General features: G+C 35.8%; 1 protein-coding gene across 1 annotated transcript; it reads right to left on the reverse strand.

Moving 5' to 3' along the window:
- Nucleotides 1-144: 144 nt before the first annotated feature.
- LOC104883693 (protein LEO1 homolog) lies at nt 145-14,243 on the reverse strand. Its single transcript, XM_010668252.4, has 12 exons — nt 13,913-14,243; nt 11,954-12,300; nt 10,198-10,324; nt 9,892-10,074; nt 9,001-9,177; nt 7,080-7,211; nt 4,729-4,908; nt 4,521-4,652; nt 3,863-3,973; nt 3,540-3,770; nt 1,106-1,260; nt 145-549 (listed from the first exon to the last, which is right to left on the reverse strand). Exons 1-11 carry the CDS (start codon nt 14,039-14,041, stop codon nt 1,126-1,128), a joined length of 1,884 nt encoding a protein of 627 aa, XP_010666554.1. The 5' UTR covers nt 14,042-14,243; the 3' UTR covers nt 145-549; nt 1,106-1,125.
- Nucleotides 14,244-20,904: the final 6,661 nt, after the last annotated feature.

Here is a 20,904-nt window from a genome sequence, read left to right on the forward strand (position 1 = left end):
ATAGGTATAAGATGTAATACCCAGGATAACAACTTTAGAAATCCAAGGAGAAGAAAGTTCTATAATGAATCGGATGTTTGATTACAACGGTATGGCGCTTCGCCTAAATACCCAATTGAAAGAATGGGTCACAAAAGAAGAGGCTAGATAATAAATACCACATATTACTTAGCAAAATATCAAATGAGTAAATTAGCGAGGAATGTTTATTGTCGGGAAAGATTAAGCGCATCCAGATTCCAGGCCTTTCAGGCTTTCATCCTTCTGCTATCCAGTACAATATTACATAAATGAATTATACACCCTTATAAACAAAAGGCAAAAATTTAGAAGAGGTATATATAGATAATCAAACCCTAAATTATTCCCATTTTTCTTTCTTTCACTACCCCCCACCCCCACTCCTCCCAACTCGTCCCTCAGCAAATGGAACCAGACTTTTGAAGACATAGAACTTTGAATGTGGCTGAAGCTGCATTTTTCGTAGCAACAAAGATGAGCACCATGCAGACCTCCCCGGACGCGTAATGTATTTCTTTGAAACGTGACCTGAAAATAGTTGCACACTATAGGTTTAAAAAATATCATGCAAAATTTGTTCAGGGATGAGATGCGCTCCCATGTCTCAATAGTCAAGATTCAAGAATACAGCAATTCCAAATAAGGCCAAATTTTTATCAATCTTGAGTCACATTCAGTGATGAACTTCATCGAAGATCATAACCAACGGCAACCTCAACTCAGAAGGCAGGCAGAGAGAGAGAGAGAGAGAGAAAGATTGAAAATGAGGGATCGGAAAATTGATTGAATTGAGAATCAGGAAAAGTGACATCAGAAAAAAAAATTACAAGGTTGACAGGAAATCATTCTGAGCTACAACATTGAGAATCAGGAGAAATATTGCATTTATGGAAAGGTGGAAAGAAAACAGAATCTCCCAAGCCATGCTCTGCTCGCATGATTAAACATCGTGAGGAAAGTTAATTTCTTCAAGCCAATCAAGTGTTGTCAAAACATCCATACCATCACAATCAGAATGATGTCCCTTGTATTCACAGAAAAAAAAGCAAAAGATGTACTCATCGTAATAGAAGATGATACTCACTTCTGATCAATCCAAAGGCTTCAGTCCTCATCACTGTCGAAAACAACAGCCATCCGACGATGTGTTGTAGGCTTCTTGCGGGGAGACTCCTCATCTGACTCTATCTCCTTGCGTTTAAGGCTACCTCTAGCTTCCTTGACCATCTGCTTTGGCTCCTAATAAAGAAACAAAGGGGTAAGGCACAGTTTAAAATGGAAATGAAAACAGTGGATATATTATTGCCACTACGAAGGTCATAAATTGAGCACACAGCATGCATCCCAAAAAAAAGTCTTGCAATCAGGATAGTGAAGCATAAAGAAAATGTATATGGATGCTAAGGTGCATGGCAATTTCTCAAACACTCTGATAACCATACTGAGAAGACTTGAATTTCTAATTACTGTAAAAACATGCAGCTATCTGCATATATATTCACTATAAGGGTATTACAAGGGGGAAAAAAAAAAGAGAAGTTCCTTGCTAAGAGGATTGTCTGATGTCCCTATGACATTAAATTAAGCAGATATTTTAATAAATCATACTGGACTATGAGATTATTGAGAGCTGTAAATCTAAAAGATCTAAAGATTAAAAAAATAAAATCGAATATACGTATAAAAAATTTTATGGTAAACGACCTTAGACTCCATATTTCTTTTTTATCTCTGGGGTGTGGGAGGAACAGTCAATTCAAATAATAAATTCGGTTATTAACTAGATTAAACAAATCCTGGTAATCTGAAATTTCTAATTCAGCCAAAACTCCCGAAGACAGCCTAGCCTAGACAGGTGAATGTAAACACGGATAAACAATGATATATTAGTGCAAGCAGACCAACATATTCAAATTCTAGCTTCACCATAAATAAATTACGAACCTGTTAACATTGGTTAAAAGAATAGCGAGAAACATAGAACAAAAACTTAAGCAAGTTAGTGAGGATCATGGAGCTAGTTCCATAGACAATTTTTGGAAAAGTTCCAAAGCAAATTTTTACAACTAAAAGCGAGATTATGAACATCCAAAGGTCTGAAATACTGGAAAGTTTCGGTTGTATATCGCTTTCCTCTAACCAGCCCTTTGGTTCATACAAGAAAAAGGGAATGGAATCAAGGCAAATGAGAAGGGAAGAACAAAAGGATGTGTTTAGCTGAGAAGGGGGAAAATAATTAAAACCCTACTTATGATGTTTGGTTGGCACTACTTGGCACACCAACCCCAAGGAGGGAATAACCCCACCCTTTCAATAACCTCTTCTCTCATCACTCTTCTTCCTCTCACCACCGGCACGCTAAAGTTTTCAAGGTCGAATTTGACCATCATAGTTGTTAAAATCCCAATCTGCATCATGTGATCATTCAATTATAGGATACAAAAAATATAAATTGATCCTGACACTTGGTAGGATCTTAAAGTTTGTAGGATCTTATGATCCTACTTGGATGTAAACCTTGTCATAAGATCTTGATACGATGCTGCGATCCAACGATCCGATTTCACGTGTGACAATAATCTGAGTTTATTTCTCACTCTCTCTCTTTCTAAATACTACTATATCATATTCTTTTTGTTTTTCTAGCTGATTGTCGTGGCTGTATGGGGTCCGTGGTGATCTTCCGAATTCATGCTATACTTGCTTCACAGAAGCTATGACCAAAACACATGTAACCGTTTTTTTTTTGCATAGAGTTATTGAATCAGAGGCAATAAAGACTGTCGTTCTTGCTTGCGTTAAACATAAGAGAGAGACCAGAAACACTAATGCTCTATATATGAATAACTCCAAAGTAGAATTCCCAATTGTAAAGAAGATAAATATCATGGTGTTAATACTACGCTGGAGACTAGAGCCAAGCAATTATCTAACTACAGATTGTGCTTTCATACTTCACACGACTGTAGTCATGCTGTTAAAGCATTCCAGCCCATAAGTCCAAAAATAACCGTACATGTACTGTTTTTTAAAGCTTTCATGAGGTGCTTTACACTTTCCTCATTTAAAAAAAAAAAAACCACTCTAAACGACAATGGTAATTCTAGATTTCATATAACATGCTTGGCCTCAGTCTCCCTCAATGAAAAGATATAATAATAGGCATTAAAAAGGGGTAACCCATAGGAGCACATCATCTAGTAGACTAATACAAGGTGAACCTATTCAAGATAACAAATACAGAAACCAGTAGCTTCCATAGCTCCAAAATCATTCAAGACATTAGATTTCATATAACATGCTTGGCCTCAGTCTCCCTCAATGAAAAGATATAATAATAGGCATTAAAAAGGGGTAACCCATAGGAGCACATCATCTAGTAGACTAATACAAGGTGAACCTATTCAAGATAACAAATACAGAAACCAGTAGCTTCCATAGCTCCAAAATCATTCAAGACATTATCTATTAACATTCAACAAAGAGAGAGCACCAGAGAAGTAAGAGCATTTAGATACCTCAGCCTCCTCTTCAGAAGCTCCACCTTGAGCTGCCTCTTGCTCCTCATCCTCTGAATCCTCCCATTCTGGCTCTGAATCCTCCATTCTACGTTCAGGGGATCTTTCCTCTTCCCCACCATCTGTTTCATATTCTGACTCATCCCTTTCACTGTCAGAGAAATCTACTGGGCGCCGAGATGTTTTTGGAGCACCTGATGATTTCCTTGGAATGTCTTTGAATCCTTGGGCCTTAATTGAAGAAAGAAATTGTCAAGAACAGATCAATTGATAGGAGGTAGGACATTATTTCATACAAGCAATAGAGAATCCTTCGTTTCAACCTTCTTAGCATTAATAATGCGCTTCTCAGCTCTAGCTTCTGCCTCAAGCTCGTCCTCGAAGCGATGCCGGGAGACTTGCCGACGAGAATCATAGTAATTTGCTTCCTCATCCTGTTAAGAGTTAACATCAAAGTGTTAGGTGAAATTCTTGGCAAACTACATATGACGTACTTATAAGTATCAGCTCCCTTATTTTTTAATACGATGATTAAGCAAAGGGTGGACTAGCTCCGACAATGGCTTACAAGTATTTGGACAACAAGAAGATAACCTCAAAGTAAAGGATATTATTTATCTCTATTATATATGACAACAAGAGTAGGACATGAAAGAATAGAAATAAGGCAAAAAAAAGGATGTAACTACCTAATTCATTATTAAAAAAAAAAAAGACAACAAAAAAATAAAACAGCGAAAATTTACAACACAGTCCGTTACTTCCCTTTCAACTATATTTAAGAAAAAATTTAAAAATCCCTAATTTAGTGGGATAAACTGATTAAAAATCTAAATATCCCTCATGTATTAGATAATTAACAATTCATTTAATTTTCTACACGTTTTCACACGCGATTTTCGCACGCATCGCGTGCATATAAAACGAAAGTCATAAAATAATGGAACATTGTGGACAGTTGGAGTACAGTGAGAAAAGAACCTCTTCAAGAGCATCCTCCAAAAATCCAGGAGACAGCTGTCGACCTCTTTCCAATGGTTTTGTGTACTTACGATTCACCCTTTCCCGCTTCTTGTTAAGAAGGGTATTGGCCCTGATTGTCTGACTTTCCGCCTGCAAAGCCACAAATTATACAAAAGGACAACCAAAAAGTTTATAAAAAACAAAATGATTCCATGATAACTCTTACCCTTTCCTTTTGCTCCTTCTCCCTCTCGGGGTCAACATCAGTGATACAGTTTTTAACCTTGTACACCTTCTTATGCCTCGAATCCACAAGTGCAGTTAGCAAACGATGGGAATTTGATGTCAGGGATGATGGCATAAATCTCATTTTCTTAAGAAGCTTGCCTTGTGATTGGAGAATTCCCTAACACAAACATATCCAAAACACAATCACTTAAGTGATAACAAATCCAAAAATAGTAGTAACAGCCTTGCAATAGAATTCCAACAGGTATATGCAGCTGCAAAAAAATTTAAAAGCCTCAAAATGTGGGTAGACATATAAAAGCTAAGAGAAACTAAAGAATCCAAAAAACTTATTCCAAAATTAATGTAAGCCGAAAATCCCCATACAAACGTTGGTTTACAGAGTTCAATAGAGAATATATCGCAGAATGCAATAGAAGCTAGTCAGGGAAAACAGTCAATCAACAAAGTTGTGAGTCAGAATAGGAAGTTTAGAAGGAATAGACTACAGAGTTAGTAAACGAGAATGCACTGGTTAGACATGGGCTTGAATCTGGATACTAGCTGATTGTTGTTGTTCTTGTGGTTATTTTAGTAATGTCACTGAACAATTGAAGAAGTGTCAGATATTTTACATGCAAATTCCAACACTAAGGCTATGTTTAGTTCACCTGAAATTTTCTGATCTGAACTTATCTGATCTAAACTTATTTTTTCTGATCTGATAATCTGATCTGATCTGATTACAAGATCTTATCTTTTATATTTTTCTCAATATATAAGAAAAAATATAGTCATGTGCGGTCTTGTTTGATTCGTCTCAATGAGTACTTTATTAATATTCAATTATTATAATTTTTAGTAATATGTAATGAAAGATATAATGATTTTTAAATATAAGCATGATCTGAACTGATCTGATCTGATCTAATCTAATCCGAACTTATTTTTTCTGATCTGATTAGATCTGAAATAAGCAAAAATAAGGTGAATTGAACATAGCCTAAATGCATTGAAGTGATTTAGTCTCCCAAATTGAGCAAGAGAGTCATCAGACATTAAAAGTTGGTTAGAATAATCCCCACAGAAAATGTACTTAAAATGCAAAAAAAAGCTATCAGATAAAAGAAAAGTTGATTATTGGTAGTGATCTTGCGGTGGAAGCTCACAGTAAATGGAACAGACAAAAAAAGGGGTTGTAATGTTTCAAAGGATAAAAACACATTCATAAATTACACACAACTCAAGCCATCTAACTGTACTGGTAACAAAAGAAATTATAATTAGGAAGCTGGATGACCACAGAAATGCAAGTTTGAAGCCTTGCAGTTTTACAAGTTACACAAATATCATCAGAAAGATAATATACTAATTATCCAAAAGATCGATAATTAATAACATTCGGTGCCACTTCAAACTCATCTCAGATTTAGGTTGTTGATAGGAGGAAGATCTACAAGGGTATTTCCATTTTACAGTACGAGTAAAGAAAAACACACAGCAAAGCTAGCGTAGATCAAAAGAGTCTTACGGAATCAAGCTTGTTCCACAGATTAAGAAATGCATGAGGGCTGATGCAGAATAACACAAGAGGATAAAAACATCTTCAACTCTCTATATATGGGAGCTTAATTATTTCCAATATACCTTTTGATGCATAAAAACAAAACAATCACCACAAGAAACTTTTAGCATGAAACAGATGGAAGGCATCTAAGCTTTGCACTGGAAATGATCTGATCAAACATGACTCCAACAGATAATATCTAAGCGTATAAAGACACCTCATTTCAGTGTCAACGAAAGGTCCATTTAAGCCTTTTGCCCAAAAATTCAGGATGATACCAAACATATGGGACGGGTAAGACAGGCATTCTTCTAAGTAGGTGTAATGTGAAACCTTAGAACCATACATACTGAAATAGACCAGCTTAATCTACCCAACTGCACAAGTAATAATTATTTGTGTGTGAGCTGCAAGCCTGCAAGTGTTATAAAGATACTTTTGATTATTCCAGATTTTTTTTAAGGTTTCCTCATACATGTTCCCCACAGCCTCTCAACTCAACCAGTCATAAACAGGATGACTCATTGTTCAAAATTCAAAAGCTATGGCAGTAAACCTTAAACTTCCATTACAAACCATCAGAGACCAACATAATGTATCAGTGATATAGCAATCCAAAAGGGTCCACTTAGACAGACTTCTAAGAAAAGCTGGCTTTGCACTATATGAAGCCCGAAATTTCAAATTGCCACCTACTATAGGATTATCTCAAGCTAGAGAAGGAAGAAAGTAGAAAACAATAGAAAATAAAATACAAAAGCAAGTACAAAGTATCAACTGACCTTGCCATGTCTAAGGAATAGGTATGCGTTATCCTGCTGAGCATCTTGCACAGATATATCAAGAACCTCATTCCCTATTAGTAGCTGTAGACTACCATCTGACCACCTCACAAAGCGTGCATTGCTCTCATACTGTAAAGAGCAGATTTCTATCAGACAAGCTAGATGAATAGCAAAAGTAAATACAAAATAAAGCGATTGACCACATGTAACTGGAGGCCAACAAAACAGAGTTGTTAGACCAGGTCTAAACAAGAAAAGTTCAACGATGCTACATTCAAAGTCGTCTAAGAGCCAGAAATGTCAATCTCCATTCTTCCTCATCTTTTAAATCTTACTACAATTAAGCTGATATCAGAGCAGCAATTCAGTGACTAAGTTTCAGCTATTAACGACTTACCTTGAGATATTCAATAAAGACACATGGACACGACTAAGAAGGATGGAGGCTTAGTTTGATAAGTGCGCACAGAAAAAGGCTTGCAAACCTGGGCACAGCGACCTACATTACGCGCCACAGTGCACTGAGCAAGGCACTCTTCCAGACAACAATCGGTATGGTGCATGTCTGAAGGAGAACTTGTGTTTTTCTTAAACCAAAATCACGTGACTCCCACCCCCCTTTTCAATGGGCTTATGCAGTTAACAAAAGGATAGAGAAATTTGGTTGGAGAAGACTTGAAGCTCAAAGAAGTTTGAGGAGAAAAATAAAACCCAAGCTTGAAGAATGTTGGAGAAGTGGCTGACCACTCGAGTTCTACTGTGCTGCTACTCTTTTCTTTTTCTACCTGTCCTGTTCCCCGTTCTTCTAATCTTCTCTCCTTCTCTCTGTTCTTTGTTCTCTATTTTTCTATCTGCTTCATCTCCACTCTCGTATTGTGATCCAGCAGACCTGTTCTTTTTTTTGTGGGGGGAGTGGGGGTGGGTGGAAGGGGGATGACGATATTCATTGGCTTATTTTGCGCAGTCAGTGATTGATTCCTAGATTCAATTCCTTGTGTCAAAAGAAAAATTAGATGAAAGGTAAACTTTAAATATTTGGACCCATGACCAATTCTGCGCGACATAGAAATTGCTACCACTAAGCCAACTCAATACTATTCCAATCCTCACGCCAAGCTATGAAAGAATATAAAGGATAAGAAAAAAAAATAGTAAAAGGCACAAAAAAGTTCAATCATTTCATATTATATGACCCAAGCCAATCACTAATTCTTACGTTGTTTCTGAGTACAAGATATAATCTAGGCTCCAGCGATCGTGCACATAAAACGAGGTATGCATGAATTAATCATTGATACACTGATTTAACATGCAAAGAAGAATGAAGGGGCTTCGAATCTAATAAATGACTATTCGATGACATTAACTTTGCTAGTTTGGTCTCTCTCTCCATAAGAAGAATCCTAACCCTATTTTTGCCATCCAGTCAGTATCCTTGCATCAATTTACGGCACATGAACTCCCATTCTATTTGTCAAAATTCACTTTATTTCTCTAAATAGAAAACATGATATTGATAGGGACAGGGAAAAAATAAAATTACTAACACGTGTAATGAAGTACAAACAAAATCTCGCACCATGAGATGACACAACTAGACACAACAGATCATAAAGTTATTAAACGCCTGCTGGAATTTCCCTTTTCATCTGCTGTTCAATATCCATGATGTGTATGCCTCTCCCATCACTTGTCTAAAACCAATGACCCCATAGGCCCATACAGTTCCACAAGTTGCATGATGCAGCCCACAACGTCACATTCCCCTGCCCCCAACGCCAAGAATACTTCTTTAGATAAGATATTAGTTGTAGGTGGAAGCCTTGGAAAGCATAAATGTGATCACGATATTGCATTGCATTGTGAAGTCTAAAATGAATGTATCCGTTTGGTATAGGGTGAGAGAAATATCACTTACAGATAGTGTTCCATCTGCCTTTTTCACAGTTCTCCAACGCACAATGTTGTTCTCCAAGCGTATTCGCTTTTTTGTACCAGATTCATCAGTGACAAAGACATCCTCTTCCTCATATGTCTTGGGATCAAATGGTTTGGGATCAATTCCCATGATATTTGAAACTCTGATCATGTTCATCTGCCAAAGAAGATCCAGTATTATGCATCAGTCATCAGGCTTGATTAAGTGATTAACAACACACTGATCTGTCTAAAGTCACTTGACTGGAGACATAGCCAGGACGCTCATCAAATTGTCAAGAAACAAGTAACAGTAAACAGTGAGCAAGATCATACATCATACATGGCATAAAGTAACCATAATCGACACACCAACATTGACATATGCCACAAGGACTTGTGTGCTAGGAGAGAAAAAGAGAGAATATATTGTCAAAAATGTCAATGTTGAGTGATATGTAATTTCCTAAAATGGAAAACGCTGCAACTTAAGAGAAAAAAAAGAAGTATATTCCACAATAATTCCAAATTCAAACGTTATCATAAGCTTAATACTGCATTTGTAGTAAACTTATCAAAGAACATAAACAAAAATCATGAAACCAGATAATTGCAAAAAATGACGATCGACAACAAGTTTCTCTTGATATATATCATGTATCCATCTGAAAGCTATTAGCGACCCTCATTCTGCTCATCAACCCCCACCTCAACCCCATGAACGAGGGGATGTCTGTCCTTATTGGAACATGCAGCCCGCAATTTTAAACAAATCGGTCGAGAGCAACAGATCATAGAATCAGAGTTAAATACTATGAAAGGTGACTGCAGAATAATGTCCTTATGCAACCTGTAAGACTTGCATGTATGGAGTAAAAGGAGAGGAGAAAACCTTCTCAGGGTGTGCAGGAGGCTGGCGCAAAGGTATTTCTAACTCCATTGGCGGGCCAACTGGCTTCTCCTTAAGTTTAGCCTCAGTTTCTTCTTCTGACCCGAATTGAGCATCTTCATCACGAACTAAATCATCTGGCCTCAGATTTTTCTCGTAGCCTTCTTCCTCTTCAACGGGAGATCTCTAATAAATGAAGATAAACTGTATCACCTCTATATGCATCGAACTGTATGGATGACAAGTTTCGGAAGTACGGAAAAGCTCCAGATAAAATTCAAATTAAAGAGAACACAACTAAAACCTTACTTGCTCCATATCATGCTGAACACCATAATCAGCCGGCTCTTCTTCATCAGAATCTCCAAAAACATCGCGAATTTCAGCAACTGATTGAGCTACATGCGTCAGATCCCTCTCCTCTTCAGGAGATCCTCTGGTGAGAAAATATAATTTCATAGTTAGGACTTAGGAGACATAGAAGTGCATAGTGAAGTGTTAAATAGATGCTGTTCTTTACCAGACCAAACAGCAACTAACACAGTAACCTTAATATATCTAGATTTTGAAATAACAATTCTCAATCATACTTTGAAGCCATATATGGTTAGGGAAGATAGTGTCCCACATGTCTCCTAAGATCTTTCTTCACCCAATATCTACTATCCATTTAACCTGATAAAAGAAATACCCTCTCCTTCTCTAACTTAGGTCAATCACAGAGTGTTGCTCTCTCTATTGCTCCATTCATCTATGACTTCAGTATTGGATGTTAAGGAAAAAATGATAGAGTGAGCATCTATGTAAAGGTTCTTTCTTATAAGATCTTCAAATTTCAGAAGGAGCACTAATCACTCTTCTGTTTCTTACCCCCCTCCATCAGTTACTTAGTTCCACCTAGAAAATATGTTCAATAGATCTTACAGGTACTATACTAACATGAAACAGTCACAGGTTTGATCCCACTGCTATAAGCAGAATAAATTGCTTAATATAGTGCTGAAACATTATATAACCTATGTATATCTTATCGAAAGTCCATATATTATGATACAGCATGATACTATGATATTAATTCGGTTGTGTAGTACCGCCTTCCTGAAAAAACAATGAATCACTTATCATCATTCTGATTACAGAACTAAGTTGGCACTCTACTATAACAAACATTTTTCACTATATCATCAGGTAAACAATCAAATATCAACAACAGACCACTGAAACCACTGACAGCTACTAGACAACTACTATTTCCCAGAGAGACCCAAATAGTACCAACGACTGTCGATTGTATATAACCACATAAGCATAAACCATAATGTAGCTGGTGAGAAAAATATGCATGGAAACGCATGCATATCAAAAGAACTTGTCTACATAACACGAGTAACGAAAAAAGGATTTCTAAGATATGAACACTTAAAAAACTAGACTAAATGAAAAGTCTTCCAGACACAAACCCAAAAGCAAATCAGCGAGGTTTCTCTCCCGACTATAAGACATTATACGTAAAGAGGATTATATACCTAATTAATACAGATCACTAGATCAGACTGTATAACCCTAGTATGAAGAGACCATGTCTACAAGTTGCCCTTGATTCCATTGATTCTGATGCTAGACTACATAACCACAACATGAGGCAACATGTGACATTGGAAATAAAAAAAAAAAATCCCAAATTTTTAACACACTCTAGAGGATTACATATACATGTACATATTTTCTAGTTTGAAACCACGGCGTGAGTAATAATGGCGCAAATCAGTAGCAACAAGTTGCATTGCTCTTAATGCTAAAAGCAAGCTCCTCATGTAAAGAACATAGAAAGCCGGCAACTATACCAAAACATAAATTATTTAACATAGAAGAGAGGGAAAAGAAAGGATGAAACTTGGTTGGTCGTCTGCCTTAGTAGCTTACTGCACAATAAAGCAATAGATATATTTATCTATTTAATGCTACCGAGTAACGAGTATAGACGATTTTAACAGAAACAATAGCTCAAAAAAATCTGGAAGATAATGTAGACATAAAATATAGAAAATAGAAGTTGTTATTTTACCCGGGACTTCTAGTCTGACCAACTTCTTCGTCGTCAGGTACAATGTAATGGGGTTCTTGTTCCTCAGACCTTTCTGATCCACTATCCACCACATCCCTTCTTCTACTTGTCACTACCTTCTGGGCATAATCTTCTTTTTCATCACTGTCTGTTTCTCTTGCCTCACTTTCTTCATGTTGGTCACCTATTTCTACTTCTTGGGAACTCTGTTCTCTTTCACCTTCGCTTTCTCCTACTTCTGGTTCTTCCTCACGATATTCACCTTCACTCTCGCCTTCTGCCTCACCTTGCCCTTCTACATAAGCTTCAGCTTCAACCTCTTGTTCAGCAACTCCATCATTTTCATCCTAATCCATACCAATCAACATTTTCAGTGAACACTAAGCACAAACGCTACAATTACCAAGTAACACGAATATATACAAACGCTGAATTGATGTCAAAGATATAATGAAGTGGAATTGAAACTAAAACTCCCATCTCTAGAGAATTGAAAAGGCTATTGCAACGTCAAGCAAAATATGTATTTGGTTTACACATTCAACTACTTTCTTATTCTATCTTGTAAGGACACTGGAAGCTTGCTAGCTTCACTCTTGTCAAGGTTTTGAGATTGCTAGCTCCAGAGCAACATAAATATGTAATTATTTTCACTGAAAGCAAATTTCCCAGTCTTTAGGAATGAGTGATAGCATGAAGCATGACATGGCAAGGCAAACAGTGAAGCAAGTTCTTTAAATTTAATAATTAGGTTGCATGCATAAAGTTTCAGTTGGCTTCTCCTATCTTCCTTACATCAAGAGGTGGCCACTCACAAGTTCTAGTATTCATTGACTAGTAATTTCAAATTATGCCAACTGCTAGTCACACTTTGCAGAAGAATCCTTGCCAATATTGTTCAATTAAGTTCATAACACTCACAGAAACTATCTGATGATCTTCAAGTTAAAAGTGATAACACTTTTCTTAAACTTAGTATCAAAGAGCAAAAAAGATACCCAAACATAAATCTTGCAAAACTGGCATCTGATGAACATCCTTGAAACAAGACAAGTTCTATGCTAACTAATCTTTAAACACTTCAAAAGTTAACATTCCATTATGCAGCATGAAGATGGAAGTGTTTGTTGGGCTGTCTCGATTTTCTGAAGTTCGTCATTTACCTAAAATGGATCCCTGTTGCTATTAGATATCATAAGCTAGCTGGATCAAATGGTGTTGTTGCAGGCTGCTTCTCTGAGATTCATTGATTACCAGGCACGTGTATTCCAAGAACTGATTGGCGGATATATACTAGGCAGTAACAGCTTTACATTCTCATGCTACGGGATTTTTATTTTTAACAACCCCATGCACAACGCTTACGTGTACCACCAGTAAAAGCGCTCGTAAAGCACATAAGAGGTGAGCTTAGTAGTTTGAGGTCAAAACACTATTTAACCTCGGAGCGCCTATTCAATGTGTTAGAAGAACTAATGATAATATCATATGTACTCCCCATAATTAGTTAAATTAGTATATTCTTCATCCCATAATTTTTACCCCATTTACAATTTCCCATATGTCTATCTGTGTCAGTGTATGATGTATTCTCCTCAAAAATTCCCATTTTCTTAATTCAGTTCACAGCTGCTGCCCTAATTTGCAATCAAATTTCCTGGAATATATAGATCAAATTTCCTACAATGTTTTACCCAAAATTGTGCAAATTGATACAATTCGAATACGAGGACTCTTAATTTTTGCTCCAATCACATCAATCTCACAAACATATTTAACAAAACCCTAATCATCCAAAAAAGAAATAACAATTAGCAATCAACGATATTATGTGAACAACCAACGAACATATACACAAAGTAAAAACACCAAACAAAACAACTCGGAATCTAAATTGATCGAATATCAGCATTGAAATTTTGCGCAACAATTAAAATTTGAAAAAAATGAAAAACTTACTGAGAGATAATTAGGGCGGTGATGATTGGATTCATGCTCAGAATCAACTTCCTCTTCTTCTTCATCTTCGGAATTAACTCCGAAAAGATTTTCCATCATCTGTTGGCGTTTTTCTCCGTCGTCTTTCATTTTTTTAAGAAATTCGCTGCACTCTTTTTCTCTCTCCTCTTCTCCGGTTGCTTACAAGCCTTGCTGCAATGAGGGCGAAGGTGGAGAAGGAGACTAGGAGAGGGGATTCTATTGCGCACGGTAGCGTTATGATATTCTTTTAAGCACTTCAGTAGCCTAGTAGGACTAGGAGCCTAGGACTTTTTTTTTTTTTTCCAATTAGTAGGGGACTAGGAGGTGTACCAAGAGTAAGGTGTGCACGGGTCAAAATACGGGTCAATAAGGTATAGAACGTATCTTTATAATACCAATCGTGAATCGCGTATAGGAAAACCACAGATTATTGGATTCAATTGTATGGCTTTTTATTTCCTACATGGGAGACCAGGTTCAAATTTTGGTGGAAGCAAAATTTCAATATTGTTGGGGGTTGCAGGGAGGGGGGGTTTGGGCTTTGTTGGGCCTATGGGTGAGTGGCTCTGTGCGAGGGCAGTCTAGAGGATACTCATCTTACCACAGGTTCCCGAAAGGGGGCCCAAAAAATAAAAAATCACGTATAGAAAATACATCTTATAATCACCAATTAATATTGAAAAACATAAAACCTATTTTTTATATTTATTTACTTTCATTTTCCCACATAAATTTCCAGAGGTTTTCTCTCTCTTCATGCCAAATCCTCCAACATCTCTTTAACTTCTCTCGGAAAATTTTTTAAATTCTTCATTTTCTGGCATTATTCTCATACATGAAGATGAAAACAACGAGTTGCAAAACAAACTCGACAACTTAAGGTTACTAGCATTTATGCATTTGATAAGAACGAAACTTTTTTTTTTACATTTTGAATGTTCATTCTTATTTTTTCCTCTTTTCTGGTTAGCATTAAAAAACGGTTTTATTATGTTGATGCTTGTTTGTAAATGTAAATAACCTTACAATTGATGCCCCAATGAATGATGGAGATAGATTATTAAACGAAGGGAAGGAACGAATTCGGCATCAGGAAACGAGTGCAGCAAAAAACAGGTAATGCTCATTGAATTCATAGATCATATGTTCATTACATTTAGTCATATGTTTATCGTATATTTATTCACATGTTATATACATTTGATTATATATTCATTGTGTTTTTGACACATATTAGGTGTATCAATAACATGAATTAGGGGCCTGTTCTCCCTAACTTATTTTCAGCCCAGTTCGGTTCAGCTCAGTTCAGCTCATCTCTGGAGAATACTTTTACTCTCACATATCACTATTTATTTCAGTTCAGTTCAGTTGTTTTATGCCGAAAAGAACAGGCCCTAGGTCATATGTTCTTGGTCCTATTAGCATGTGTTTGCTGAAACTTGTTGGTCAGATATTCGTCGCATTTGAGTCATATGTTCATCGTGTGATTGTAATATGTTCAATAAAGTGATATAAATCAATGATGGTTAATTATTATATCTTTGTCTACATATGTGTGGTGTTTGTTCATGTATTTTATAACTATATGATGTTTATTGTAGCATTTACAAGTACAAATTAAAGTGCACAATTTTTTGGGTCAATGTTCATTGTATTATTAGCATGCGTTTACTAAATTCATTTTAGTCACATGCTCGTTATATTTGGTATGTTCATCGTATTATTATAAGGTGTTCATTGTGTGTTTGAAAGATTATGTTCATTGTATCATAAACTTGAAGAATAATGTTTTAACTACTACTTTTTTCATTCTTGTAATAATTCAGTTCGACAATATCAGACAACTAAGGATATGTTACGATGTCGATATCTCACAAATCAAATTAGTCGAAAAAGGAAGGAAATTCAGGATCGAGATATATTCTTAATAAACTTAATAGTTTTTATTTAGCAATAAATAGATATTCTTTTGTAAGACCATGATGTTCATATGGGGACATATTGTATTATTTTGGTGACATGTTTGCCTTCCGGTACATAGTACATTTTAAATTTCACATCTTCGGTAAGTAATGCTTTTTAGATATGTATATATTCAATTGGGATGTTCACGGTAGATTGTATGTTGTTCATTACATCATAATCCCTCTGTTTTTTTTTATCTTTCTCACTTTCCGTTTACACATCTTCCAATGCACATCTTTGAACTTAAATATCTCTCATTATATATTAGTAAAAATTATAACGATTGAATATGTTCATCACGGTACATAACGATTAAAGAATAATAAAACTAATATATATGTTCATCACAATGAACATATAAGTATTTAAAAGAACATGTTGAATTACTTAAATGAAAAAAAACTAACATTTTGAATCATCAATAGGCTGAATAAACTAAAAAATGAATCAAATAAATAATGTTCAATTCGAAACATATTTTGAAAATTTGAAAAATTCGTAAGCGTTTTGGGTTTTGTATTTTGAATTTTGAAAATCAACGGTAATTATGAATTTGAAAATCAACAGTAATTTTAAATTTTGAAAATTTTCATAAACATATTGAATCTGAAATAATTCGCTATTGTTCATTCAACAAATAGATTATGTTCAATACACTATATTTTACGTTGGGATCAACTAGACAATCTTTTGTTTTATTGTTTTAAAACATTTTGAAATTTGAACAATTCATAAATGTTCATTCAAAAATTGCGATTGTTCAATTAATAATAATGTTTGCTCATTATACAACAATTTCATTATAATAAACGAGATGTTTTTTCGTTTGCCAGCACATGGGATGAGAACATTGAGAAAAAGGAAATTAAGTTGGGTCACTCAAAACATAAGAAAACGGTACCGTTTTATACCGTGAGCACCATGAGAAAGGTTCAATCTTGTGCCCCTCGAATTTAGGTTCTTTTTCACAATAAGTGCAAGCTAACTTGATCAAATAAATTGGGTCCACGAATTAACATGTCACAACTCAATATATCATGTTCAATGAGAGTCTATTCATCATTTCGACATAATTTTGACAAGAAATTTCTTTCTTTGAATGTAACCGAAAATGAAAATCTAATGGGTGTTAATGAGGCAAAACGAGACCGAGCTTGGGTAGGCTCGACTTGAAAAGGGTAAAGCCCGACTTGGTTTGAGCTCGAAGTTCGTCAAGCTCGCAAATGTTGGCTCGACTCGAGCTCGAGAAAACTAAAAAAAAATCGCCTCTGCTCAATGCTCGCTTGAGCTCGAGATCGACCGATACGAGCTCGGATGGATTTGAGGCTTGACTCGTGCTCGAACCAATCCACATACCTTGAGTGAGGTATTTGGGGTAATTCTTTTTATAGAGAACAAAAACTTTATGTTTCATTCTCCAACCAATGTGGGACTTTATGAATTACCTTTTATATATATATAAAAACAAAGGCTTGAACGTAAAATATTATTTGTTCCTTCTATAAAGAACATAGGCTTAAACTTTTCCCGACCAATGTAGGACAAGATCAAATTACATAGAGCGATGGCTTTATAATTTGTTTCCCATCGAATAAGAGAGAACTCGTAACTTCTTGTCCTGCTTATATATAAGCTTAAACTTTTGATTCCCAATCGATGTTGGACATGAAGACTAAACTATAAGCAACAAAGGTTTTATAATTTGTTTCCAATCCGATGTCGGAAACTTAACATTATATATGAATTCCTTATTTAAATAATTTTCGAGCTTGTTCGCGAGATTTCTAGCCGGGCTAAGGTTAGCCCGGGCTTAACTCGTTAAAATAATGAGCCAAACTCAAGCTCGATCCGAGCCCTCTCAAATCGGGCTTTGACCGATCCGAACTCAAATAGTTCTCGAGAAGGCTTGACTCATTAACACTCCTAATAACAATCATTCATGAGCTCCATATTTATAAGGAATCTTGGCTATCAAATTCTAAACTAAACTCCCACACGGGGAGAGGAATGACACAAACTCCAAACTCTCATTAGACATTAGACATGTCAGTACGGTCAGCATCATGCTCGCGTCTCAAAAACGGAATTAAAGAAACATGGGCGCGTATATATAAACCTAACAGGCAAAAAACTAAAACTCCAAACTCTCATTAGACATTAAACATGTCAGTACGGTCAGCATCATGCTGACGACTCAAAAACGCAATTAAAAAAACATGGCCGCGTATATCTAAGCCAAACCGGCAAAAAACATAATGTTTAATAAAAACACCAATTTTTGAAAAATAAAAGGACTCGAGTCTAACCCATTCAACTCATATGTTTGGCCGAAATTACTTCAAATTCAAAAGACTAACTCCACGATTACATAATTAAACATACTAAAAGTTAGAGATGGCCAACAGTGCGGGCCAATCCAGCCCATCCAACCCAGCCCACCTCGTGGGCCGTGTGGGTCGGGCTCGCAAAAAGCCCGGTCCAGCCCAGCTCGAACCGTGAAATTGGTGGGTGGGCCGTGGGCCAGATTTCCGGAGCCTAGCCCACTAAAACCCGCTACTAAAACTACCCAGCCCGGACCACGAAACCGGTCCAGCCCAACCCATGAACCAGACCAGCCCAGCCTAGTCCAAGTTATTATTGAACCAAATTGTGTATATTTTAATCAAATTGTATATATTTTAAACAAATTGCATATATTATAATTCAATCAAATTTTAAAATAATGAAATTATTCTTTAATTTTGATAATTGTATATATTTTTATTCATTTTAAAGATTTTATATAACAATAATGAATAATTTCAATGATTAAATAATTTTGAAAAAAATATCTCATGCCGGCCCGCCAGCCCGGTCCAGCCCAATAGACCCACGAACCGCCAGAAACGCTTCTTGAACCGTGAAAACCGGTAACAGACGGTGTGGGCCAAGACTTTTCAGCACGCGGACCAGCCCACCCAACCCATGAATTTCACGGTCTGATCCTGGGCCGTGAAATCTCAACCCAGCCCGCTACGGCCCACGCTCCGGCACACCCAGCCCGCACCAGTGGCCATCACTACGAAAAGTTAAATATCTAGCCTATTCAGACTACAACTAGTTCTTGTACTGGGCGATACGCCCCGGATAATTTACAAACTTGTATTTAAAGTCTTTAAAAATAGAAATAATATCTCGTCTTCAGATGATTTTTCCCCTAGAAACACCAACATGAGTATTGTAGTATAGTTGGTTAGTGCATTAACATATCAAAAAAAGATCATGGGTTTGAATCTTAAAACACACATTTTTATTGTTTAATGTCTCATTTGATTGTATAGGAGGAGAGAAGAGTATATGAGGCAGCATTTTGATGTGTGAGCATTTTAATGCTGAAACATAATGTGAGAATTTTAATGTCTCATTTTAAAATATCTCCTCTTAGAATTTTGTAATGACCATGACGAGAATTTTAAATTTACATATGTTTTTGGGATTTTGTTTTCTTCCACAAATTGATTTGTTGATAAAGAATGTGAGAGGTAGTTGCAAATAACAAATTTTACCTAAATCAATTTAGTTTAGCAAAGTTCCACTTGAAAACTACAATAGATATGTATATCTACTCTTAAAAGCTACAAAAATTTGTTACGGCTTGCTTCTAGAATTTAATACAACACTTACACTTTAATGGTCTCCAATAAACAATTGTAACTATAATTATTTTCAATTATGCATTAAATAATATACTACCCCCGTTCCTAAATAATAGTCACATCAACACTTTTTAACGCACCTTTACGCAAAACATTGAGTATTAATAACTCTAATTTTGTATTTGTACATATAAAGTTGATATTGTAAATCAAATAAGACCCTACATTACTATATTTTTTCCTTAAACCCTACAATACTATGTTTTTCCTTACCCATAAATCACAAATGATAGTCAAATTATATTTTATAAATAACGTCAAAAGCCAAAGTATAACTATAACTGAAACGGAGGTAATAAATGAGAAAATTTGATTTTGAGAAAGTGTTAAATGAATATAACAAAATCTTACATTATCTTAGAAGTTAAAACATAAAAGACGGCAAATTGCAAAACACTCCTTTCCACCGTTGTCCGAGCAATTTTCAACAATATACAATTTTCATTACATGTATCATATCTCTGAGCAAATTTAGCATTTGATGTCCATCTACAATATATATTAAACATTTATGAATATACTAAATTTAGCATTTGATACCCCCCACAGGAAGTGATTGTGTAGATCCAAACCTAAATGCATTGTCTTCATGTTATTTTTCCTTGAGCTTATCTTAACTCATGTGAACATACTGAAGTTTGTTTGGCACCTTATTAAAACTTGTTAAGACGATTACACCTCAAGTTTTTTTTGGTTTAAGACAACCAAAATCATTTTTACAGAAAAGAGAGAATATTACATGCGATACTTTTTTTAAACTGGCTCTTACCATTTTGTGCAAACCTTCATATAACCATCTCCTTTTCAATGTGTTTCTGTGGATAACCAACAAGAAATGATTTCCAAGCAACTAGACATCGAAACATATGTTTGTCACAAAAAACAAGTATAACTTGCCTTGTAAAAATCTAAGATGGAAGCAAGATATAACGATTAATACTACTGATTTCTTTTTTTCAATTTTAGTTTGCACAAGCTAATTGAGGGTTTATAACGAGTCGCGAATCTAATGAAAATGAGGATTGATCGCATTCATCTTCAATATCTTTACATATGGCTACATGTCAGAAATCTTCATCTGCCATTTCTACAGCCTGACTCCCACCCAACCCCCCCAACCCAGCTTTCCTCCACATCCAGCATTCCCCCTAACCGATTCTGCCTTTCATTTACAATCAACAAAATCTTAGCATCAACAGTCCTAATCCATCATACACATGGAAGTGGCACAAATATATATAAAAAAAACTAAGAAAAAGAAAGACGACAAAAGAAGGGACAAGGAGGGGAAGGGGTAGAAAAAGGATC

Source organism: Beta vulgaris, chromosome 5, assembly GCF_026745355.1.
Source record: "Beta vulgaris subsp. vulgaris cultivar EL10 chromosome 5, EL10.2, whole genome shotgun sequence".
Classification (NCBI taxonomy): Eukaryota; Viridiplantae; Streptophyta; class Magnoliopsida; order Caryophyllales; family Amaranthaceae; genus Beta; species Beta vulgaris.

Bases quoted from the DNA above. Each gene is read 5' to 3' on its own strand.
- LOC104883693 (XM_010668252.4), bottom strand. From the start codon at position 14,041: ATGAAAGACGACGGAGAAAAACGCCAACAGATGATGGAAAATCTTTTC. The intron at 10,075-10,197 runs GTAAGGTTTTAG...TTCATTTATTAG, and splicing joins TTCAGCATGATATGGAGCAA to AGATCTCCCGTTGAAGAGGA. The intron at 3,974-4,520 runs GTTCTTTTCTCA...AACTCTTAACAG, and splicing joins TGGAGGATGCTCTTGAAGAG to GATGAGGAAGCAAATTACTA.